General features: G+C 36.0%; 1 protein-coding gene across 6 annotated transcripts in view; it reads right to left on the bottom strand.

The window, feature by feature from the left end:
* Positions 1–26,959, bottom strand: part of DMD (dystrophin) — a 1,224,073-nt gene that overhangs the window by 201,895 nt on the left and 995,219 nt on the right. For 4 of the 6 annotated variants that reach the window (XM_069873469.1, XM_069873460.1, XM_069873489.1 and 1 more), the window contains one exon: positions 2,815–2,987. In XM_069873469.1, coding sequence (XP_069729570.1) covers positions 2,815–2,987 — 173 coding nt within the window. Of the gene's footprint in view, positions 1–2,814; positions 2,988–3,336; positions 3,433–26,959 lie in introns of those variants that run through there. The other 2 variants (XM_069873503.1, XM_069873496.1) reach the window with 1 other exon arrangement.

Genomic DNA, 26,959 nt, shown 5'->3' with positions numbered 1-26,959 from the left:
TTATAGATGATGTAAGTACTCCTCTCAGCAATTCAAATCAAGAGCAGTATTATATAATAGTAAAGTGAGAAAGTGTACTGGAAAATAATTACATAATAGTAAAGTGAGAAAGTACTGGAAAATAAAGATACATTTTCTTTTATTTCTCGTATTTCTTTTGTTTAACTTCCACCTTTGTTCATATGACTTTACTCTTATTTTTCAGTGATTACACATATTTTCTGACAGTGAAAAAACTAGTCTTATACCTCATATAGGATGGTCTATGAAGAAATTTGACAAATATGCACTCATTTTGCAGACCTTACTACTTAGTTTGCATATAGAAATGAGGAATTGCTGAAAGTAAGGACAGTTATATTTCTTTGAAATGCTCTATGTATCCTGATTTCTTTCTAGCCTCTTAACACCAGGTAGTTGGAGTGGCAAGGAAAGAGACAGATTAGCCATAGGATGACAGAAAGCTCAGCAGCTCTGCTATGTGAGCTGATGGAAAATTTTCTCCTTTTTCAGAATTAAAGGCTGTGTTGGAGGGACACACATAGACAACACTGTCTTTTGATCTCTGTTTTTGCAGTGTAGCCATGGCCTGGGGCAAAAGTGCTGCTGAGGGAGGCCAGCCCTGCAGCCAGTGAAGGTTGCAGAAGCCCCAGGATGCCTCTGAAACCAATGAGGGTGGAGAGGAGGGAGGAGATTGTATGGGGAATTGTGGGAGGCAAGAGCCAGAGAAGGGACCATGAGGCTTTTGGAGAAGACACAGTCAAGGAGCTAAGTTTCTGACTCAGTTTAACCTGTCTCCCAGCTTTATCTCAGCATATGCAGGCTCCCACCTCATCCAGACAAGGGCAGCAACTGGAGGCAAGCACTAGGGCCTTCACATCCTCTCTGCTTCCCCAGGTCTGGCTTTACAGGAAAAGATGCGCAAAAAGAGTGGCCTCAAACACTTTTGCTACTGCTGCTGCGCTCTGATCTTCTCGAGTTTGTTCAATGTTTTCCCTGACTCTATCTTGTTCTGCCCTTCCTTTAGCTTTGGGAATATACATTTATGTATGTGTGCGCTAGTGCACATTATGCATAGAATCATACATTTATAACTCTGTTCAAGTGTGCACAGGCAAAACAGATAATAGAAAAATAGTTTTAAAAATGAGCCATTTATGAGAAAGAAAATGTTTATTAGAAAATATTATGCTGACTTATCAGAACAAAGGAAAGGTAACAATGTAAATTAACTTGTCTTCTCTTGAGTTCTGCTATATATTTTATCTAGCAGATTCAGAATGCCCTTCTAAGTTGAGTGATGGCATGGGCTTTCTGTTTCAACAGTCTAAAACTTACACAACATAAGGAGACTTGTGGGATTGATGCCTGGGGAATATTTCATATGTCTGCACTTATACCTCTTTTGTGTAAGCATTGATAGTTATGATGAAATCCGTTCCACATTGTGTGATGGAAAGAAAAAGCTCCAAGCAGGCAGACTAAGAATAGCCTGATCATTCAGTCTAGTGGACAGCAACATTAAATTCAAATGTTGTAGAATTTAAGAATTGTCCTAAACAATAAGTTGTTGAACAGATTGTGAAAGCAAATATTTTAGAGAAGAGGTCTGCTGCTTTGAATGTTTAACGTAAGAAGTCACTGTGATATAACTAGCTGGGCTCAATTAATGGCAGTGACACATTAAAATGCAAAAATATGAAAGACAGAACATCCCATATATGTAATTATTAATATTGAGCCAACTCGCTGTTTTTCTTACCTCAAAAATCACTGCACTTGGACAAGTTAATGCGCAAAAGGCATGTGAAGTGAAAAAAAAATTCTCAGAGAGACCTTGAAGGGTTATATCCTTTTTCTTTTGTTCCTCATAATAATAAAAAAAGGAAAAAAGTGGCTTTTTCTTTAGTTACTAATATCTTTTCAATCTCACATCCTTCATTTATTTTTAATGATTGATGTTATGAAGATGGCTTTTGTCATTACACAGACTGACCTCCCTCAGGTCCTGAGATGAAAAAAAGCTAGTATTTCATACATTACCTTAAAAAACACTTCTGCCTTTTGCTGCCCTCTGAACTACCACCAACAAACAGCAAGTGAGCAAATGAAAAAATGCCTGTGACTGAATGCAACCAAGATGGGTTGCCTGTTGTAAAAGTCATATTTCTGAAGATAAGTTTCCTGGACTATTTGTTTTGAAAAGAAATCTTCAGCCCATTGAAGCATGTACCTCCACTTCATCATTATTAACATTATCATTTATTTTATGTTTCCTTGCATGGAAAAGTTTTTCCTCTTGTGACAAAACCTATGGATTTCTTTTACCCCTGGATTTTATCTGGCCACTCTTTCCACTCTCCAGACAACAGCTAAAATCTTTAATAATGTGTCTTCTCATTTACAAGGCTATTCTTTGTTTTGCACTGGAAATAGAAGCCTTAGAAATAAAGCTTATCATAAATATAGATTGTTTAATCACTTTCTTTCATGACTTATCAATAAGTCATACCCAGCTCTACAAAAAGCCTACCTTTAGAGGGGTTATAGTTACTGTTTAAACATGCTAATCTCTCCTTCTGTAATTACAAAACCACATTACATGCCTCACATTCTAATCCTCTACTATCATTTTCACACCAAAAAAACCTAATCATTCTTACAAAGTTAAGCCAACATTCAAAACAGCATATACCATTTAAAATTGGACAAAAACAGTGCTATCAGAAAAGAAATTAAACCTTTTTACCGGCAAAATGCAGCATTCCGTCTTACACAGCAATTGTAGGCTTTTGCTTATGTTCAAGGTCTTACCTAATGTTTAGAGATTTCTTCCTAAGCTCACTCCATCTGAGGTTCATGTTATCCAGACGTCTCTGCAACAGGGTTGCATCCTCAGATCCTTCCAGGGATCTCAGGATTTTCTGCCCATTTTCATCCAGATTATGAAAGATGTCAGTATGAACATCAATTTCTGCCTGTAGCTCCTGTGGAAGCAACAGAAAACAATATGTGTGATTTCTCTCAAAATCACAAAACTATGACTTTTCAAAATAGTAGAAAAAACCCTCAGAATAACAAAGAGTTAGCAGAGATTTTGATTAGTCCTTTTATGGCAATGTTGTGTACTATATACACAGTCTTGTTTCTCTTTCACGTGAAGGCCATTTACACTGAATAATGACCTTTTTGCCAAACAGAGCATCGGGGAAAAAAATGTAGAAAATTAAGTCTTTCATGCCACAGGTAACAAAGCAAGGACAAGATACATGTACCGTGCTAATGAGAGAAAATAAACCAAACCGCAAAACCCCCAAGATCTCAGGTAAATCTGACCTTCACATGATACGTCTTCCTGTGCAACATTTTCAGTTTGAGCTGGGGACTGCAACACTGGTCCGGCTGCATGGCAAGTCCAAGAAATCTGCAGCAGCCGAGCTTTAAAATGCCAAGTTCACTTACATTCTGTTGACAGAACGCATTTTGGAGTACAGGCTTCAGCAGTCAATAGCAATAAACAGCCACTTTGTGCTATATCAAAACACTGGTCAGGGCCATGGCTGTAGGAGGGCCTGAGAACAGCAAGGACCTAGAATATGCAACTGGCAGCTCATGTTGAACAGCCAACTTTTCTTATCACTTCGTAACTGCAGGCCAGCTCTACATTTTGAATTCATTTTTCCCCCTCATTTTTAGCTGTTTAGCTGTTTCTGCAAAAAGAACATTCTTTAGAGAGCTGCCTAGTACCAGCATTCCTGCCTGCCCACACGCTCAATGCCGTCTTTGTATGTTGGCTGCCCTTCCCCAAGACGTTTGCATGCTGCAGATCCACACGGTCACACATTCGTTTGCAGTGAACAGTAGTTGAATCAAGCTCTCTGAACAGAGAAAAAATTAATAATAATAATAATCATCATTATTATTTAAACACATACATACACAAGGACACAGGAGAAGGCTGAGGTACTTAACTATTTTGCCTCAGTCTTCACTGACACCTGCTCTCCCCACACCTCCTGGCTCATGGGACAACAAAATGGTGACTTGGAGGGTAGAGTCCCTCCCACTGTAGAGGACGATCAGGTTCGTGAACACCTGAGGAATCTGAACATTTATATATTTATATATTTATATATATATCTATATATCTATATCCCAGAGTTCTGAGGCTGATGTGGTCTCCATGATATTTGAAAAGTCATGGCAGTTAGGAGAAGTCCCTGGTGACTGGAAGAAGGGTAACATTGTGCCCATTTTTAAAAAGGGCAGAAAACAAACCCCCAAGAACTATTGACAAGTCAGCCTCACCTCCGTGCCTGGGAAGATCATGGAACAGATCCTCCTAGAAGCCATGGTAAAGAACATGGAGGATGGGGAGGTGACTAATGGCAGCCAGCATGGCTTCACCAGGGGCAAATCTTGTATGACCAACTTAGTAGCTTAGTTGCCACACCGGATGGATGGTACGTCATCCAGAGGGACCTGGACAGGCTGGAGATTGGGCCTGTGAGAACCTCATGAGGTTCAACAAGGCCAAGTGCAAGGTCCTACACCTGGGTAAGGGCAAACCCCAATTCCAATACACGATGGGGGATGATGTGATTTAGAGTTGCCCTGAAGAGATGGACTTGGGGTGCTGCTTGATGGGAGGCTTGACATCAGCTAGCAATGTGCACTCACAGCCCAGAAGGCCAACTGTATCCTGAACTGCATCAGAAGAAGCGTGGCCAGCAGGTCAAGGGAGGTGATTCTGCCCCTCTCTTCCTCTCTCGTGAGACCTCATCTGGAGTATTGTGCCTAGTTCTGGAATCCTCAACATAAGAAAGATATGCAACTGTTGTAATGGGTCCAGATGAGGGCTACAAAGATGATGAGAGTGCTGGAGCACCTTCCATATGAGGACAGGCTGAGAGAGTTGGGCTTGTTCAGCCTGGAGAAGAGAAGGCTCCGAGGTGATCTTATAGCAGCCTTCCAGTACCTGAAGGGGCTATGAGAAAGCTGGGGAGGTACTGTTCTCAAAGGCTTGTAGGGATAGGACTAGGGGCAATGGGTATAAACTGGAGAGGAGCAGATCTAGACTAGACATTAGGAAGAATTTCTTCACCATGAGAGTGGTGAGACACTGGAACAGGTTGCCCATCTCTGGAAGTGTTCAAGTTTGGATGGGGCCTTGGGCAGCCTAGTCTGGTGGGATGTGTCCCTGCCCATGGCAGGGGGGTTGGAACTGGATGGGCTTTAAGGTCCCTTCCAGCCCAAACTCTTCTATGGTTCTATATGTAACCACATACACATGGAATTACTTTCACTTTCAAAGAAGCATACAAAGAGAAAAAGAAAATGACCTAGTGAATAAAGCTCTAAATTTTGTCCTGGCATGCTTGGGCACTAAGATTTCTGGTGGTGGTTTTGTGCCACCTTAAATGGGAGTGCTGGGGGTGGAATGTGAAAGGGGAAATTATTTATGGCATTTGAGAGCAAGGCTCGGTGCTAACTGAGCATCACAGATAGTCCCCCACGGAAATTTATAATTTTCTTTAGAAGAATGATTTTGAAGGAGGGGAGCGCACAACTTACCTACTTGGTGTGTGTTCTTAATTGAATTGGTTTTATTTGATATTTTAAGTGCAATGTTAGCTGCATTCAATCATCCGTAGCTTGTCCTTGTTCACTTGCTGCTGTTTCAAATATCATTCACCATCCTTTGCTGGATACCTATTTCTTGCACAGTAATGACTAGCACTGTACTTGGAGCAATTTCAAGGAGGGCTAGAAATGTCTTTGGTACAGTATAGGACCAACTTATCCAACTATTTTACTTTACCTGTGGTCATCCTTGCAGTAAAGTAGTTGGAAATAGTTGAGAGGTAACACTGCATAATGCAACTGTTTTATAAATATTATATGCTCAGTTTTTAAAGGGGTGATAGAAACAGCTGACTTCTCCTTAGCAAAAACATGTGCCATGAAACACATGTGGAATAATTATTCACAGAAGGAAGCTGTCAAATCTATGCTTCCTTGGTATTTTACCCCACATACACTCATAGAATTTTATAATATAAAATTTAAAAAAATAAAATTGACTTCCACATTTTTATTTGTTTTAGAAAAAGTGCCTCATAGTCTACACATACCACGTTTTTCCCCTGACACATATGTATTTCTGAAAATAAAATCAGGCTATATCCTTTCTTATTTCAGAATACTATATAGTATCACATTAAATCTGGACAGTTAGTTAAATGGGCGACCAACATGAAAAGTAAAGCAGTCTTATCAAAAGCTGAGTATCCAATACATGTTTTTCTTTTTTCCAAATTACTCGTGTGAACAGCAAATCTTCTAATGCTTCTAGAAGTGGCTTAGTCCAACCATGCAGGAGGCCCATGCTGACAAAGAAGCCAGACAACAGAGGTATTTACTCCATTTTGGCTGGTGCTTTTCAGATCCTTTCTTTATAACTCCTTTACATCCCAAGAGAAGCAGAGTACATATAAGAAAAAGATCTACACACTTTTTATTTGTTTTCTGAAATAATTTCCATGTTTCAAAAATACAAGTGAAAGATCAATATGAACTAGATTACTTTCCTTGACAAGAATAAAGCAGAAAGCTCTATTTCATCTCATGAACTGCTAAGAAACATGCAAAAATATGCCGTCATTACACATCATACCAAGAAACATAGAACACAGACTAATTATAAACTATTTAATGAATTTTCATCTTTTCAAATTTGTTCAAAGACACGGAAGAACTGCAGAGGATGAAAAAATCAATACTGGTATCATCCTACTGAGTTATAGCTGGAGTTAAGTTGACTCTCTATGCTGCATTTTTGCTGCAGCTATTATTATTTAGGTTGTGTGGAAATAGATTCTCTAGAAGAGCAAGTAGCAACTAAAAACTAATGAAAGTATACATTTACTACAGTAACTCGTTAATGACTATTGGTTATTAGGCTAAGTTAATTTTCATATCCACATCTTTTTGATCACTGCTTGGAGTTAGAAAGAACTGCAGCCTCATCAAGAGCAGATTTACCTAAGAGTTGCAGAGTGAAATCTTCCTTTCTTAAGATGAACTCTAGTTACATGATAAAATGTAAAGTAATGTTTTTTGTAGAAACCTTGCTAAATAGTTATTAAATGTTTCTATACATTTAAAAATGTGAATTTACATTATACTATATAGAATAAGTCTAGAACTACATTACAGAACTAATAATAATAAAGAGATTAAATAAACTTGTCTTGAGGTGAACGATCTTCTTGGGCAAAACAGGTTGAGGAAATTTACTCACACTATTTTGCTTTTGTTTTGACTCCTTGAAATCTCTATGCATGATTTCAGGGGAGGAGTATACTAAGACCATAAGATGGCACACCCAATATTGCTACAAAGGTTAGGGATGGATATATTTCTCGCTTGCTCAATTCCATTCTCCCCTTTGGAACCACTGCTAACATTCTCCCTAGGAACGGACATCCTCACTGCCCCAATCCTCTTGGTAGGTAAAAAAGATTCACCTATGCATCCACACGTTTTGTTTTACAGAGCCCTCTAAAACACAGCAAAGCCATTGCTATGAAACCTAGTACACAGAACGCCCTGGTTGGCTCCACATAGCAGAGATAGTGCTAAAAGAATTCAATACAGTTTGAGAGACTTCATCGGTAATAACCAGTGTTAACAACCTTCCTATCCCACATGTAGGATATAGGGGATATCCACATTCACATTTGGAGGACATGGCACACAGCAAAATCTACCATTATTTTGGCAATACATCAGAATGAATTGGTAGGCTGGAAGTAAAATGAAGTCCTAGAAAGAAGGAATTAGTTACACTAGTTGGCCTACAGATGAGTCAGACTGAGACATGGAAATTAAGACAGCACGGCAGACAAAACCTTTATCTTTTATACCATATAGAAACAAAATTAATTATGCAATAATGTAAAGAAATTAAAACACTTATATTCTCCTCTACAAACTCAGTCCCATTCTTGGAATTGTGCTTTTCATTTCCAATTTCCCCTACAAAGCTACAAATGAAATAAATAGCACTAATTACAGTATGAGGGCTCACAAAATTAAAGAAGGTCCATCTGATTAAAGGAAATCAACACAGAGGAAAAAAGTGATCTTTATTGACAGTAAGAAAAATAAAGTCAGTCTCCATAATTATATATATGTACTCAAAGCATCAGCAAGTAATATCTATGCTGCTTAACATAGCTCAGAAGTCCTATAATTTTCAGTACTATGTCTGTAGTACGAATACCAAAATAGCTAGAAAAACTCTTCAAAACAAAACAATGATCCTACACCCCTATAATCCTTTTCTATCCAGGTAGTTAGCTGAACTAATCATCCCCTTCATATTTATGTTAACAGAGAATATTATAATTCCCATAAATAATTTATATTTAAACATAATTTCAGGTAGCTGGAGGAGGCAGAACTTGTTTCAAACCAGTATTTTTTTGTTCAAAAAATACTACTGAGCAAAGTACCTCTATTAAGAATAGGTCTCTGCTCTATGGACTTGAAGAGGATAGAATAGCTCTTCAGACTTGGCACAGTCTATGAATTGTTACCAGCAGGGTAGTTCAGCTGGTATAACCAAAATCATTTGCCCTTTCAAAGTTTTTTTGTAACTTTCTTATGGTTTTTACAGATACAGGAACTAGAGTCATTTTCTGCATTTTGCAATTCTGTCCAGTACAGCTTAGGGACCAGATTTCTGATTAAACATCCTACTTGCTTTTATTTAATTATATCTAAGCTCCTGCAAATGTCTGATTCTGCCTAAAGCCTTAAACTCAGTAGGAGGGTCCAGAGAGTTTCAAACCATTTTTTTTCTTTTTTTTTTTTTTTCCATGCCCCTGCAGACTCCAGCAGCCTTTGGAGGCAAAAAGACCCATGAACATGGCATCTCCTTGAGGACCACAGCTTATCCTTCTGTCTGCTAGATAGATGGATGGCTTTGTGGATGGTATGGTTCTGGAGATGTTGAACTAATGGCTGCAGCACAGCAACTCCAACGCATTTTAAGTGAAAGATGCTCTTGATCTATTTCTTTTGTTTCTGGCAGTACAGGGCCAGTCTGTGCTACTGTTTATGAAAGTCAGTCCTTGTGAACTAATCACTACCTTCAAAGTATTTGAACATGAAGAAATGCATTTAAAAAAGCCCCAAACCCCAAAGAAATAATTTGTTCTAGATTGAAAACACTAATTTATATTAATGATGGAACGAAACACGGAATTTTTTTTTCTTGGTAAGACGTTGTCACAATAGTATTTTTTCTGCTTTGTAAGACACTACTGGTCCAATTGGAGTTCCCTCCTTCAAATACCATAGTATTGGTATTCTTAGCCATAGTATTGGGTTTTGTGGTTTTTTTTTACCTCCCCATATGAAAATACAAGTAATATAAATAAGAACTCTTTTGGTCCTAAACAATCTAACAGTGAGTAGTATAATGTTTGTTACCATATAGACCACCTTAACTAACACAACCAAGCTCTGCTGCACTGAACAAACTGAGACAGAAGATCTTGGTCCCTCCATCAAGCTTTTAAATAATTTATTCTCCCAGTCCAGAAATTTTATTGGGTCTTAGAATGAGAGCATTTTACTGAGCAATTTGCATAAAGATAAAACTTTCTCAAATGAGATTTAAAATGTAATTAAAGGGCAGACTTATTGAGTCAAAAGCATTGTTGTGAACTGCCTATACATCATCATGCCATGAAGCCTCCTATTCAACTAGCCTATGGCATGACCCCAATTCCAGTCTGATATGATTACATCTCTGAGTTTCATGCTAATGACTTGATTAAAAAGAAAGATAAAAAGGTCTTTTCTATTGGGAAGATAAGCTTATGAATATCATTAAGGCATTTCTAGGTTCCCAACACAGTTTTCAAGATAACAAAGAATAAGAGTTAGTCCTCTAAGAGAGAATCAAATGTTGACGAGTGGAAGCTAAAAGTATGACTTTGCAGGAAACAATCTATGTAAGCTACTTCTATCACTGTTATGGTTTAAAGTCTGCAAGTCCCAGAATTAAGAAGGAACCAAAATGCACATTCGAAAACTTCTTTCATCTAAAATAAAATATAAAGACTTTGTTTAGCAAATTGGGTCCTGCATTCAGAAAACATTATCTTTATAAAAAGGCAAAATAACCTTCAATTTAGGTTATTTTCTGATTACAAGAGATTACATGGTGCATCTAAGGATGCAGTCATCTCTTGCTGACAGACAGTAATTGTGAAAACATCGTGTGGGCTTCTTTGCTTCATTAACAGTGAGCTGCCTCGGCTATGGAATAGTAACTCTTAAGAGCACCAATCCAATCATTTGAACATATGCTCAAGTCTTTACTGTGCAGATCCTCACTCACAGGACTGGTTTTTCACACATAGGACAAAACCTTATATTTGTCCCTTGTTCATAAGGAAATAATCAAATAAAACCCAAATCAAACCCGAAGCCAAGAAGCAAAGAAAAGTGAAATACATGTTTTTATAATTAAAGTGTACTTAGAATTAACGGAGCAACTGAGGTGGGTCTGATAAGTGTATAGTAATAGAAGCCATGTAGCAAATACATGTGGAATTAAAAAGAAAAAAAATCCCTTCCTTCTTGGTATCAGATTCTTTCTCTTTAAATTTAAAAAATAACTCAGGGTTTAGATATGTTCTCAGAAGACAGATTACGCCTTTGTCAATAAATCAATATATTAGGCAGATCTTATGCATTGTAAGGAAGTCATATCCTCCTATTTAAGTGCCTGTAGAGATCAAATATGCCATCTTCTCCTACTGCCACTCCAAAGTATGCCATCCAGGCCCAAGTTTATACCCTAGAATTGCTTTAATAGCACTTCAGTCAAGATTACTTAGAAAACCCTTCATAAATTGCTGACACAGGACACTGCAAGTACTTGACTTCAATACGAATCACGTCAAAGTTGCTCTTAAAGGCAGAAGTTTTTTTAATATGTTGCTCTCATTAATCTTCACAATACACTAAATGTGACAAAAATGTGGATCTAATAGATATTTTTTTAGAAAACAGTTCATAAAATATCTCAGTGTACTACACGTTCATAAAATTTATGAATACACTCAGAAACAAACTCAAGTATCTCAGAAAACTAAAAACTTTTCTCAAACATACAGTCCAGCCACACTAGTAGCAGCAATCAAACTTGAAAAAGTCAGGTACTAAGGAACAGTCCATGGTACCACAGGCAATTGTGGAAAAGACATTGTCAAAACCAACATATTAGACTGCAACAAAAAGAAACTGCCTATCAGTGTACTATTAAAAATAAATACTGACTACTACTTAGGAGGGGAAGTAATACTTTAAATGAAAAAATTTAAAATGCAAAAAGCATTTATTATGGAAACGTGGCTTGCTATACTTGTTTTACACTCACCACTGTTTTTGCAGCAACTATACCAAAGGTTTCTGAAGGGCATTCATGTAACATACCCAAAGACTTTGGCAGTAGCTGCTTTTGTATGAACCCTGTTGACAGTGGATAGGAGAAGCAGTATAAACTGAGTTAAAACAGGATGTCTGACATCTGAAACTGGTCCACTCTGGTTCTCTAAGATTCAGTCATAATGCAGCCCACAGACATTAAAAAAATTTAAAAAACCTTCCATGTTCAATTCAATTCTGAAAAAAACCCCCAGTTTATTTATATACACCTATTAGTTCTCATGACTATCTGTATCAACCTCAGAGTAAGAAGGAGCATCATTTTAACCAAAAGAATGTTTTGGACTTATTGCAAATGTTTTCAGTTTCTCCACACTTAGTTTTCTTTGCATTCCTTGGAGATTAACGCCTACTGTTCCTACTCTGTGAAAAGCAACTTCATAGCTTCCTTCTTCTGTTTCTGCTCTTTTCTACAAAATGTCTCCTTCAGTATTTTCTGTGAATCTTACTGGGTGCTATCTGCAAAAAACTAATTTAATGGAATTGTTAGAATCGTAAACCCTTTCCTTATGGATATTCTCCAATTGCATTCTGGTTTATTATCTTCTCTCTACAGAATTAGACTAATGCTATTGATCTTGCTGTTAATGTTTTGAAATTTTTTTATAGTAGTCAAGTGAGAATATTAACAGCATCTGTCTCATATTTATGAAGTTTTTTTGGTTTTGTTTTTTCTTTTTTTTCCCCAAACACTTAACAAAAAGAGAAAAAATGTATATTGTATTGCACAGCATGAAAACCAGGCACACATAGTTTTTGACATAGACTTCATTTAGATAGTCTGAACATCATCAGCCACTTAGAAAGTGCTCAAAAGAGTTCTGTAACCTGTAATTTTATTTATTTACTTTTAAGTTTTACAGTCTTGAGGAACCAACTCCTGGCTTGGACAAAATCCTGGATGTTCTGACTAAAAGCTTCTTTGTAAAATCTTAGATACTCCGGATTTTTTTTCCATTTCAAAAGCAGAACTAATGCACTCTCCAATGAAAAAATGCACCAAAGTCATAGAGAAATGAGATTTTCAGCACAAAGTGGAATTCTAAAATGTTTAAACTGGTTACCATGATCAAATATCAAAGGCTGAGTAGGTTTAACAGTTTGTGAAAGCACTGTGTGATAGGTATCTTTGTTTAAAACTAAAAATGTTCATGAAGTGATTATGGGAAACAGATGATCAAAATCTTTGCTATACCAGGTTATTAGAGCCCTGAAAGTACAATGATATGCTGACCAAACCCAAAACAAAAAATCTCATCCATTAGGAATCTCACCACATAATGTTTGCAGTTAAAATGAAAAATACCTCTTTCTACTCTGTTGCCATAAAAAGTAATATAATACACATGATATACATGTTGGCCCCAGCCTTTATTGCTGCATGTGTTAATGCTCCCTAACTTTACCTTATTCTATAGCTGGTAATGTTTCACTCTCTCAGGCTCTGTTAGTAGGCCTGGGGACTTTAAAGAGTCTAAAAGGCAGACCTTCCCAGTGACATAAGAAGGTAACTCAGACATTTACAGATCCTTGGTCATCAGTTCTCCCACGCCACCAGGCAGCAGGGCCAGATTTTCCTTGTCTTTCCTTTTGCTGCCTGTGCACTTACAGAAGCCTGTCTCATTGCCTGTCACATCCCTCTGTGAAGACCCTGTTGGTCTCTTGTTTGTCTTCTGCAGGTGGTATGCAGTCTGTTCACCCCCAGCTGCAAATTCTTACAGCCACAGCATACCTCCTGCAGATAAGGACATGGCTGTCTCCTGCCCCAAGAAGACAGACCATGCACCACAAAATGGCTAGAAACTTGGTTGGTGGCACTTCCCTCAGGGCTTCTTTCTGAGCGAAAGGATCTGATGTGCTGAGGACAGTTGCTTCAGCTGGTGTTGCTGTCCTGCCCTCTTGAACATCAACACCATCACTGTGCTCTCCTCAGAAGAGCTTCTGGCCTCTTTGCACCCTTGCTGCAACAACTGGCATGTGAAAACACACCTGACTTCCATGGTACAAAGATATTTTTGATAACACATGCTGAAATCATCATTTACTGAATATTTGTGTTTTCTGCAACATCCATGGAAAATAATGTTTTTATGAAATTAAGTTAGTGCAATATACCACGTTTTGATTTGCAGAAAATTTTAACACCGTAAATTTTAACACTGGCTGATTCCAATCACTTGTGTATATAACAAAGTGAATAAGAGATGCCTTAAAAGAAATGAAAAAGGTGAGGAAATAAAGATAATGGCATGAATATCGGTTACTGTGTAATATCAGAGTGCTCGGAGGGAGAGATTCCATCTTCTAGCAAGGGAGTAATGTTTGCTCACAGAAACAAAAACGCTAGTTGTACATTCTCTCTGGAAATAATATCTCGTTTTTTTTCTACAATCCTCTTTGTAGTATTAGTATTGTTTTCATCAGAATTAAAAAGATCTGTCTATGGCTTTTAATCCCAGAAGACAAAGCACAAAAGAAAAACAAGAGACAAATGATTAGTTTTACAGCTTTGGAAAAACCCCTATCTTATTAGAAGGGAAGCAAAAAAAGATCCCATAATGATTCTCCACTGCATATTAAGTCCTGATAATAGGTATTCTAGGCTAGAAATGAGTGAAGAGGCAGAGAGAGAGAGATTAGATAAAAAAAAAAAAATTATATCCCAGAAGTATGTCTTGAAGTTTTAGGACATTGCCTTAATTCAGTAGAATGAGAATATGAACTCCCAGAGATTTAAAAGGTGACATTAGGCAATCTATGACTGAGAGAGTGTAATATCCCTAAGGACACTGATAGCAATACTCACTGTTACAGTATTCACTAAAATGCCACTTACCCCTATTAACTTCTATCTAAATACATTTGACATCTAATCAATTTTGGGAAAAAATAATTCTCATGACATAGATCTACTCATAACTCTGTCAGAGTAATGTCACTATCCAATAAATACTCGCTGAGCAAGGGATAATAGAGCACCTGCAGTGTGCGCTCACTCACTGTTAGGCGTCATCAAGATTAAAACTTTCTTTCACATATTCTGCTTTTATCTCAAATGCCTACTGAGTTAAACTGAAATTCTCCTGATTAACACTAGTGTTGCAAAACTTTGGTTGTATAGTTGAAAGCTTACTTTCCTCTCTTAAATGTGAGAAAACCTAATGCCTGACCAACACAATAAAAGAGAACAAGCTAGCTAATAGAAAGTCTCTAGAACTTTCAAGAAAAGGCAGCTTTCTTATTTATCTTACCTCCTTTATCAAAGTATTTTATTTAAAATAATAAAAAAGTTGGTCTAAAAATTAAATCCAGGAGTTTGTCTGTATTCTTCCAACAGTTTCTATACATATGACTCTCTATTAGATAAAATTGAGAAGCCTCTTGCCACACCAACAAATTTTCTGAAATAAATACCTTTGCATATACAGAGCTTCATAATCTAACTGTACCACTTAATGAAATACCAATGCTCAGTTTCCCAGTGTGACTCTGTGTTCCTTTTGTAATCTTGCTGAAAGACTAAAACCCAAGCAATGACATTCAAAGTTCTGATGCTTGTTACTCAGCATTTGCTTCTGTTTGCTGAGGGCACACACAAGGAAGGACAGACATGAGTCCTTGTTTACCGTCTTAAGAGGTTGTAAACTTATAGAAACAAAGTGAAAGAAAGTGTTCTGTAGGGGGAATATTAGAGGCTGATGACAAAGGAAATAATGGCAAACCTTTTACATTTCCTCTTTTTACATTCATTTACTTGCCAAAAGACAAGCTTGGCATGCAGAATTTATCTTAGATTAAAGGCCATTAAATAAGAAAAAGAAAAGCAAAGTATAACTTTTATATTTGTATATTTGATTAAAAAACAAAATCAAAAGAGCAGCTGAGAGGGAAATTCTCTTCCATTAGCAAAGGTATGATGAATAGAATATCACCATAATCCTTCAAATATACCTGTACACATGCCACAGCAGCCATCTGCCAAAATGATCTTGCTGTCACAGTTAATTCCAAGAATCAAATGTACAGGCTGTTCAGCTCAGCACCAAGCTGCATGCAGATGGGATATCAGCTCTGAATCCCAGCCTGCACTGGTTTACTGACAACAGCAGTCAATCCCTAATACTCAGAGACAGCTCTACCACAACTTCAGAGATAGAAAAATAATCACGACCCTGTATATAATTTTTATCTTCATTTCAGCTTTAATTATATAGCATAGATAATCTAAATACATTTTTTTCAGAGATCTATAATTAAAGTCAACACCTTTTATGTGACTGCACTCTCTATAAGTTACATGGAAATATATATAGTAATGAGAATATTGCAGTAACAGTATTAGAACCATTTCCGGCAACTAGTAGTAAGAAAAAAGTAATTTTGTTTCACAAAAAAAGCTAGACTTTTAGAATTCAGTTTAATTTTTTTTGTTGTACTGTCTACCTAGAAGGCAGAAAGAATAACCTGTCAGCTAGCAAGCCAATGCCTCAGTCATACGCCATGTAGAAAAACTAGGTTAATACAGTTTTCTTTAAAAAACAGTAATTAAAATTACTACTACTTCTTTTTACAAGCTGACATTTAAATTAAATTGTCTAAAGTTATTATGGGTTGCTATCACAGAAAAAAAAAGAGAGGAAGATTACTAGAATTCTATGTAATAGTTAGTTCTTTTTAACTGAGTTGTTTGGGGACTCCAGATCAAAAAACTATTTTTCACCAAATTTCACTTGAAGTTACACTTGAAACTCCAGCTTATAATGATATAGAAACCTTTTATCAAATCTAGTAATTTTGAATCCTTCTGTGTTAAAGACTGCATTGGCTACTTTTGCTATTTAAAATTTAGGTTTTGTGGGGGGTTGTTTTAAAGCAAAAATTAAAAAAAATGCTATTCCAAATGTTATTTATCTTTTAATATTATTTTCTATATTTTTTTATCTTTCTGTCTATACTATGTATTTCTGAGACTCTCTGGCTAAATACCCCAACATGAGGGGTTTCCTTTATATTATTTTGTCGAAGCTACTATTAATCCTATTTAACAGATGCTCAAGACATTAAAGGAGAGATTCATTTCAACAAATTTTAGACATATACAGCCAAGCAATCATCAGTGCTCCAGGCTAGAGAGAAAGAAGCTTTTCTAGGACACTGTAACCAAATCTACTTGAGATGTGCCTTATAATGGCCACTTCTCTTCCATACATAAAAGGCAAGCTACATGACTCTGTTGCACTGGTGACAATTAGATTTTAGGCATCTGAAATTTGGTAACCTATCCAACAGATGTAAAATACTCAGAAAAAAAAAAATGTGGTAGGAGAGGAAACTATCTGTGATACTGATCACCAGACAAGCTGATCTTCTCCAACCCTTTCTTCATAAAATGTACACTTGCACATAGAAACATGCAGATTGTCCATCCTTTCATACTTCCACTGTAAAAAACCCATAAAATAAAATGAAACTGGAGCATTCCAACATGAACATCATAATGTACTTTGAGGTTAGAATGCTTTTTAAAAGAGAAAACAACTGTAACTTGGGTTGGAAGATAGTTGGGTACTAGTCTGCTCCTCAGATTGAGACTTACTTAGAGCAGAGAACAAAGTTGGTTTAAATTGTTATAATTCTACACTTGATGTGTGAAATTTTGTCCAGCCATTTGCCTTACTGCTTAAAAAAGATGTTTGGGGATACAAGCTTATATCCTAGAAACAAATTAGATGGAACTATCTACTCACATCTCTTTTCAACTACTGGCTTCTGTTTTTCTCTGCTCTAACCATCACAAACAATCCTCTTTGGCATGGCAGGAAGATCACCTCCCTGCAAAAAAACTCTATTAAACAAAAAAGTGTTGAAATTGATCCAGGACAAAGATTTTAGAAAAATATTTGTTGCGTACTTTGTGTATTTTTATTTTTCCAAATCAATTAGACATGATCACTGAGATGAGAAACTTAAAGAAATACAACCTACAAGAAGCTACATTTTAAGCCTCAGTGTCTGAGAGCTGATGTAAGTGATCTAAATGGCAAGGAAACTGCATGTTCATGAATGTCAGATACTAAGGATTTAGGCAGGAGTACTACGCACAACAAGAGGCAGGAAATGAAAAAGGGATTCTGAAGAAAATTGTGTCTGCAGGAATGAAGAAGAGGGAAGATAGTACAAGACTCAAGAAACATATCACTGAAACATCCAAACAGACTTATTTGGACAATATGATGCATAGCTCAGAACACCATTAAAGCTGCACAAGAAAGAGAAAGAGACAGAGAAAACAACAGAAAGGAAATTGGATAAAGCTTGTGATGCGACATCATAGCATAAAACCACCAGAATAATTCTGTTATAAGCAGACAATCATCACCTATATAGATTTATTTACAGCTTGGTAAGACCCTGACTGGCAATTTTTTCTCAATATTTAACTTTTTTTTTTCATTATATAATCACTTGGCTGTTATTGACCTTTTGCTTCTCTGAAAACAATTTTATTTCCATCTTATTGCTTCAGCCTTCAAACTTCAGTGGATAAGTATTTCTCTTTGGACTTTACTATACGAAGTGGTGAAGATTGAATGATGTCTGCAAGCCAGTTTTAATCAAAGAGCAATACATGTTCCTGTCTTCAGAAACAGGATATTTACTGTGTTCTTTTTAATTTCCAATTCTGTTACTGTCAAATAACCAAGTCTGACCTGTCAAGTTTTGAACTTTAAAACCCTACTACTATTAATCCTATTTTTCTATATAAAGTTACTCAGAGTAGTTTGCTAATATTCAGTTCCATTCTAACTCAACAGTGGTCACATACACTCTTATGTAACAAAGCATAAATTTTTTTCTCTTAGTGCCTATTTGGAGATGGAATTGAAAAAATAATTAGAAAAAACAGAACATTAATTCGACATTTTAGTCAGGATAGTGCAAGAGAGAAGGAAGTTACGAGAAACTGGATTTGTTACGAGTCTTGAGATTTGATGTTTATGTAGAAGAGGAACTGCACTCAAGATAAAAAAGACTTAAATGCACCTAAAGTAATAGAAAACCAGTAACTGGTATGTGAATTCAAAGATCATTACAGCACTGAGTAGTAGAGGTTGCAAGTAATAAATGGAGGTCAGCACATTAATCACTTGGCTTACTAAGGCAAGTTTGGCTTTATATGACTAAGTATATAAATTATTGCTTACAAGACATTTGATCTCCATATTTTTTGGCCCTGTAGCTTATGTGTTCTTCCAATAGCCTCGAAGACTTAAACCTTTGTCTGTATGTATACGTATTATATGTACATATTTAAAAATTCTATAGAATGAGATGAGAAACTAAGAGGTAGCGCGATAGACTGTGAACTCTGTACATGCATGAGTCCTTGGGCTTTATTGATATGTACTGGCTTCGATAACAATTTTCACCATAGATTTTCTTTTGGATTCCTTCTTTCCTGCAGTATTTGGCAAATTATTGAAAATGCAAGATTTAGTTTAAGCTTGATTAGAATTTTCAAAAGCATATTCAGTGTTGATGTTGAATCTTAGCTATCTGTCCTGAAAACAACTTGTAATATTCATTTATTTATATAGTTCCATACACTGTAGCTGACAGAATAGAAAAAATAGTAACAAGAACATTAATTTTTAGCAACTACAGTTTTTAAAATTTATGTGTGCAGAAAGAAATGTAAGAAAGCCATGTATAGCTGTAAGAAGAAAGCTTTCTGCTTTATAACTGGCCAGTGGGATATGTTCCTGCATTACATGACAGATTTTTCATTTGTTCAGTCTCCTTCCTAAGTGGGATTTGCGTATGTCCCTACAGATTTTTTTTTATACACAATATAAAACTCTTTGAAATATTTTAATTCTTTTCAAATAAAGCTCTGTCAACTGTCATGGACCTAATCCTGAGCATAAAATTTACTTTCTTAACAAATATTTAAAATTAGGTTATTTCTTAAACTGAATTGCAAAATGTTTCCTTACACTAGAGTTCCTTTTCACCATCAGCATTAAGTTATACTCTGACAACTTCAAAATTGCGTGTTGGAAGCAAGTAGGTACACTGCTATAAAATTTATCAATAAACTCTCCCACTTAAGGCTTAATAAAATATTTTCTCTGCTTTCCTTCCTCTAGTTAGTTCATAATTTGATTAATTTAAAAGTATGACACACATTGCAAAAACATTATTTGGTATATTTTACTTGATTCTTCCCCCCTACAATGCATCAAATTACTCTGCCATTATTCATGGTCCTGATCATTATTCTGATACATTAGTCACAAATTATTTCTCCTCACTTTACCATATTGAGACTCAACACTGACAACTACTCATGTTGGCTTGGGCTAAGCCTTCCATCTTTTTTCGTCTCTCTGTTTCATTAGACACCTCTTAGACAAAGTTTTAGTTGTTTGGTTTTTCTCCTCTAAAACTTCCTTAGTAATACAAAAATGTCTATAAATTATGAATACGAATATCAAATTCTAAATCTTTATTCATTTAGCCACCTATGTCATGCAGCAGTAAAATCTTCCTAGATCTAGAAACAATGTCTACTGGCATAGCCCACTGCAGCCTTAGAATAGGACTGAGTTTGATTATATTTTTTCCTTGGCTTCCACCACATATCCTTAAATGGCTTCAGCATGCTTACAGACAGATGTCATTCAGACATTCTTTCACACATTCTCAAATGGAGATTCCCGCTTTAATATGCTCCTTGAGGTGCTTCAAATCCTGCACCAGGGCTTTTACTGTGCAGATACATATACCCTAGCAGGACCTTTATACCCTGAAGTGGCCATTAAGACCACTTTTTTTTTTAATAGATCTCATTTCATATCAATGCTATTTTTGAAATCTATCCTAAAATATTAATTTCTGCAGATTCTGTCTTTTAGAGATTTAAATATTTCTTTTCTTTTCTTGCTCAAACTCACTTTTTTTGTTCAGTATTGAATAAAGACAACAAAAAGACACAAACTGTCTGGAGGAAAAGAAAAATCACAATGCCAAAAAAACCCTCAGAAGTGCAATGGTATTTCTGTTAGGAGATTGTGTGATTTTTACGGTATAAAATAAATTTATTACGACACAAATTGGTTGTCATTCTCCAAACCACTATTTCTTCATGTGGAATATTCACCTAAAATAAAAGTAGCACAAATCCAAACCTATATCCAAGTAATTTAGTCTTTTGAAAATGAATGAAAAGAATCTTATTTTACAATGGCAAGATATAGCAACACTTCAAAGTAAAATTTTGACAATTTATCCCTGCTTTGAATGATAGCCCTAAAGAGAAGATCTTTCCACCTCCACTTCTATGCATGTATTTCTCATACATCAACTTTTTAAAATTCTCACTTCTACATACATTTTTTTATACGTCGAAACCTAAACACACGTAAACATATACAGAAACATACAGAGATTTTAAACTGTCACATTGCTATTTCCATGCATTTAAACCCTATAGTGTTATTTTGTCTGCATGCATTTCTTCTTATGCAAACCCACCACATTTAAACATGACAGTTATTACAAGTAAATAAGACATAACTTAGCCAAAATATTTCAAAGTTGGAAAAAGAAATTGTTTAGTGAGGTCTATTCACAGTTGTTCAACCTTTGAAGTTTTCAGTGAAGTGCTAAAATAGTCAGAATCAAAAAAGCTACAGTTTGAGATACTTCAAGTGAGCTGTGCAATATAATTGCACAGTTAATAGAAGCATAATCATCTCAGCAGGAATTAAATAAGGCAAATATAACTGCTGAGTTGTTTTTCAATGTTATTAATTTCAAAGAATATCTTGCACATGCTGGCATATTTAGGGGAAGTAAGGCAACTTCAAATCACAAGGGTATACGTTTTAAGAGTTTTCTTCTGATGATGCAGCATGTAATGAGAAACCTTTGAAACAAGCTTAATCCAAATCTTTATTGTACATCTGAAAAAGAAATCTAAACTTCATACATTTCATACTTCAACTGACTTCATTTTGAAGTGTTTATTACAAGTTAAACTAGAGAATGAATAGGTAGAAAGAATTAAGTCATCAGCTATGCAAACACCACAATTTTTTATCTTTCCCGTATTTCATGTTTCAAAATAAGGATAAATTAGTTAACCATTTGTCAACACGTGAAACCAGGAAATGAGGAGGTGAAATTACTCTAGTTTAAGAGGAAGTTTTCTACTAAAATAAAATAGGAAAAAGTGAACAATAAACTCAGTAATTATTAAGTACATCATTATTCTTTGTAAAAGAAACAACAAAAAACAGAAGGGCAACAAAGAGCAGGAATGCAGCTTAGATACCACTCATAACAAAGACTGAGAAAAAAACAAACCCACACTGAACAAGAGCAGTATACTGTTGTATAGATTCACTGGGTTTACATTAAGAAATCTTTAAACAGTGTTATGTATGCACAGCCTTTAAAAATATAACACCAGTAATGTTATTAGCACTCCAGACTTGGAGCACACACAGGTCTGGGAATGGATGGCAGAAGGGATATTTCTGTGAATGTTTCTAGAATATCTTTGAAATCCCAAGTTTTGCAGCCTGTCCAGCCTGGACTCCTTCAGTGTGGTATTAACGTAACGCTCAAACCTATTTTACCTGGCAACAGTCTGCAACTACTTCATAATTCTTACTGAATCAAGATGTTGAGATATATATATATCTCTGATCAAGAAACATTTCTTGATTAATGGAGACTGTTTTACTTCTCACATTCACATGAAAGAGAAAAATAACCAGCCTTCCTGGCAAAACAAATATTATGTTTTCTGATCAAAAATTCTTTTACAGCCTGGGTTTTTCTGTGGCATTCGCCAACCCATGCTGCCAGAAATACCCTTCTAGAAATGTCTCAGGTTCAATGAACTTTTGCCAGTTTCAAGATAAGTTTTCGATGGAGCTGTGCTTGGGTTGCTAGCAAACTGTACACAAATACAAACCTTGTTCTTCTGGGAATTGCAGCTCCTCCAGGACCTTCCTGCCTCAGCATCTGGTTTGATAAGGCATTGTCTGTGCCTCATTTACTCAGAGCTCACAAGTTGTCATTGCTCAAAGTACACGTACACTATTAAATAAACAATTGCTTTCCTTCCATAGTTCCCAGTTCACCTTAACATAATTGTATCAATTGTGGGAAATGGGGCTTTTATATAGGCTAGATATGTCTTACTCTCATCCCTAAGAAAAGAGAGTTTTGATTTCAAACGTAACTCAAACTAACTCATGCTCAGAACAAGAAAGTGAAACACACATTTTCAAAAAAGGCATACACCAAATCTAAGCAGAATAGAAAGAAAAATCGTAAGTCAGAAGGCCATAGCCTTTAGCAAAAACAACATCTAATGCCAAAGAATTCACACTAGTAAACAGCTAAGATCTAGTAGATCTCAGAAGAGAAAAGAGATTTCAGAAGAAGAAATCTGTTTTTTATGGCTAAGAAACAAGAATTCTCAGTGGGCAAAAGAACAGGTTCTGGCTGCTCTTTAGGATAAGTATGAAAGTGTTTCTCATTGTGCAATATACCTTGACACGTGCATTATAAAAATAATGAAAAAAGTCAGCTAAAGAGAATGCCAGTGCTATCTTTTCAGGTAATTCTCTCCTTGCTACTTTAATATAGCTGGTGTCTCTAGAAGAACATTAAAGTTGTTATTTTGTAACACTGCAACTCTTTAACTTTAGTTCAGACAGTATTTAGGTCCTATCAAAATTGGGTATTTTTGTAAAAGCAAATAACTTCTTCCAGCACTGGAGATGTCACAGCAGTAGGAAATGAACAAGAATAAAATACGCTTTTTCTGTACTAGGACTACAGAAGAGATGGTGCAGAACCACCAAACTAAATACTTTAAGGAAGACCAAGATTAAACAAATAGCTACTTAAGAGAAGATGCTAATTCTAAATTTGAAAAAATGTAAATATAGAATGTGATTAAAAATCAGATATATCTTTCTTTTTTCTAAGTGCCATTTCATAAGCCACTTCAACCAGTCATGTACCATCAAAAGTGATGATCTTTGCTTCCACTTTTAATCTGACTGACTGCCTGACTATTGCAAGATTCCAGTTTGGAATATCTACAGATTCACAAAACTTAAAAAAACCCAACCAGAGCAATTAAGGTGCTCTAGTTAAATTTTAGATGTATTTTGCTATGTTTTCAGCTAAATTAGCTTCCTGGCAGAATGGATGTAACCACAGCCTCGCAACAGCAGCCTTGCAACAGCAGCCTTGCTGGTCCAAAGAGAAGGAACAGAAACACATGACTGAGGACAAAATCAGAGAGAATGTATTTGAAAAATACTTCTGGCTAACAGAGGTAAAATTCCTATCTCTCTCTAGTGTTCACAGAATCATAGAATCCCTAGATTGGAAAGACGTTTGAGATCATTGAATCCAAACGTAGCTGTCTACTACTAAATCATATCCCTAAGCACTTCATCTACCTGTCTATTTTTTAAATATCTCCAAAAATGGTGACTCTATCACCTCCCTGGGCAGCCTGTTCCAGTGCTTGATAACCCTTTCAGTGAAGAAGATTTTCCTAATGTTCAGTCTGAACCTCCTCTGGCGCAGCTTGAGGCCATTCCTTATCATCCTATCAATTATCACTTGGGAGAAGAGACCAACACCCACCCAGCTGCAACCCCCTTTCACATAGTTGTAGACAGTTATCAGGTCACCCTCAGCCTCCTCTTCACCAGGCTAAACAACCCCAGTTCCCTCAGCCACTCCTCATAAGACTTGTTCTCCAGTCTCTTCAACAGCTTCATTGCACTTCTCTGGACACACTCCAGTGCCTCAATGTCTTCCTTGTAGTGAGGGGCCCAAAACTGAACACAATTATTTGAGGTGCAGCCTCACCAATGTACAGGGGCACAAAAACGTCCCTGGACCTGCTGGCTACGCTGTTTCTGATACAAGCCAAGGTGCTCTTGGCCTTGGTCACCTAGGCTACTGCTGGCTCGTGTTTAGCAGTCTGTCAACCAACATCCCCAGGTCCTTCTCTGCCAGGCAGCTTTCCAGCCACTCTTCCCCAAGTCTGTAGTGCTGCACAGGGTTGTTGGACTCTGCACTTGGCCTTGTTGAACCTCATTCTGTTGGTCTCAGCCCATCAATCCAGCCTGTTCAGATCCCTTTGCAGAGCCTCCCTACCCTCAAGCAGACTGACATTTCCCCCCTGTCACTGCACTTAGTGTCTTCCATGGATTTACTCAGGGTACATTCAATCCCTTCATTAAGGTCATTGATAAAGATATGGAACAGGACTGGACCCAGCCCTGAGCCCTGGGGAACATCACTTGTGACCAGCCTTCAGCTAGACTTAACTCCATTTACCACAAGGTAGATGTTGAAGGAAAACTTATTTATTTATTCTGTATAAGACATGAAAACCAGAGTAATTTGTCCTTGTGTGAAGAATATCCTGAAAACATGCCAAGGGTCAGTGATTCTTTGTTTGAAATGCTACATAAATTAGACTATTAGTGGGCAAAACTTTCTTTTTTTCCTGTCTCTTTAAACCCTAAATGGTTACTAATTTCCAAAAGTGATTTATATTTGTCTCCAACAAATCAGAAAAAGTGTACCCCTGCAGGTTATCTATATTAATAATTTAAAATCAGATAATTATGGTGCTTACTTTAAAAATCTTACTCTGCTTTTTCTCTGCTGTGTTACCACTGATTTTATTCAGACACATGCTGTCTCTGAAAAGCTTAGAGTAGCCATTTTATGACTTTGCACATCAATTCCTTTTAGGTAAATATTTTTCTTCAGAGATACTAGAGCCAGCACAAATGTATGACACCCCTTCAACGTTACAAAATGCAAGAAATGCATGATTTTAAGAAAAATGTATTGAAATGGAAATAAAATAGTGAAAATATACAGCGATACTTCCTTTCTCAAATAGCACTGTTGCTATGGCAATTTTCAATTCTAGAATTTTCATAAGAAAGCTCTTTTTATTGAAAGAGCCTGAATTTTTGTCCACGTTCATATCTGAATATTCAATTACACTTTAGAAACTGTATATGAAAGGTTTAGTTCTGCTTCTACAACTTTAAGTCCCTTCTCGAAGTAGATGTTTCTTAATACTTAGTTCCATATTCTAAGACTATGAGTATCAAATAAAGTTCCACTTTTTTCTTCTGTATACCAGTTTATGTTGTCTTGACAACTTTTAGAACATTCCATCAACTCTTCTACATAGAAATAAATATAAATTAATCCAACAGATTTGTAGTATCAAATAGAAAAAAAAATCAAAATAAAAACATTAATACATTGAAAATATTTTGATAGAAGAATATCTATGTTAACTCAAATCAGCAAATTATGTACATGTTAAATCTTTCCTGGGATGACATTATTATAGTTTAATAAACCAGAGCAAGTATCTCATCATAAAGATATTCTAAAAGATGTCTAATGATTATTAATTTGTTGATAATTGGTAGCAATAACATTAATCTAAAAAGTTTCACTTTACATATGTACAATCAACAGTTCAATAAGAATTCTATTCTGATACAGCATTTACTAATATCTACTTGTAAAGAATTATAGGTTTCTAAAAGGCCATGTGATAATTATAATTTAAAGGAAGTGCCAAATTTCTCTTAATTTTGATGGTATTCATTTTAATAACTATGGCTATATTCTGCAATTCTATTTCAACCAGCAAAGAATGCTATCACACCCAGAAGTCCTAGTGCTGAAGTGTGGAGAGTCAGAAAGATTTTGGCGAATAAAATACAGAAAATACCTTGCATTATTTTGCCAAGTGTTGCAGACGTGCAGTGTTCCTTTAGGAAAAGAAAAAATATGCCTCAGTCTTTTCTTTCCTTTCCTGCAAAAGCATAACTTTGGAATTCAGAAGCAAGCAAAAGAAGCATATAGGGATATTGCTTGCTGCTATCAACTTGAAGAAACATACTGGAAACCAAGAAAAAAAAAAGTAGGCAGGTTTTTTTTAAACTTTTAAACACAGAATTTTGATTTTTCTGGTTATTTACTGTACTACAGTACTAGCAATTTGTATTCCAGACTTAGGATTATTTCAAGTGATGTTTATATGATGCAAAAATAACTGTGTTCAAACTGAAGAAAACTCACACACTGGGAACTCTGGAGAGAGTGCTTACCAATACAATTGCCTGTTGGTTTTCGTGTTAGTTCTACTTATGCACAGTACTTTAGTAAGCAAAAGTGATTTTAATTGAAATGCAACTAAAATAGTAGTTGTTGTATTATTGCTGTTCCAGACAGAACTTTACATAAAAATTAATGCATATTTCTGCATGTACGCATACAAGCCATTTTTGTTCAGAAAAATACAGCTGAAGTGCTGTTTTTCATGTCCTTTTTTCAGACAGCT

Source organism: Phaenicophaeus curvirostris, chromosome 1 (assembly GCF_032191515.1).
Source record: "Phaenicophaeus curvirostris isolate KB17595 chromosome 1, BPBGC_Pcur_1.0, whole genome shotgun sequence".
Taxonomy (NCBI): domain Eukaryota; kingdom Metazoa; phylum Chordata; class Aves; order Cuculiformes; family Cuculidae; genus Phaenicophaeus; species Phaenicophaeus curvirostris.
This window is presented reverse-complemented; position numbering and strand designations above follow the sequence as displayed.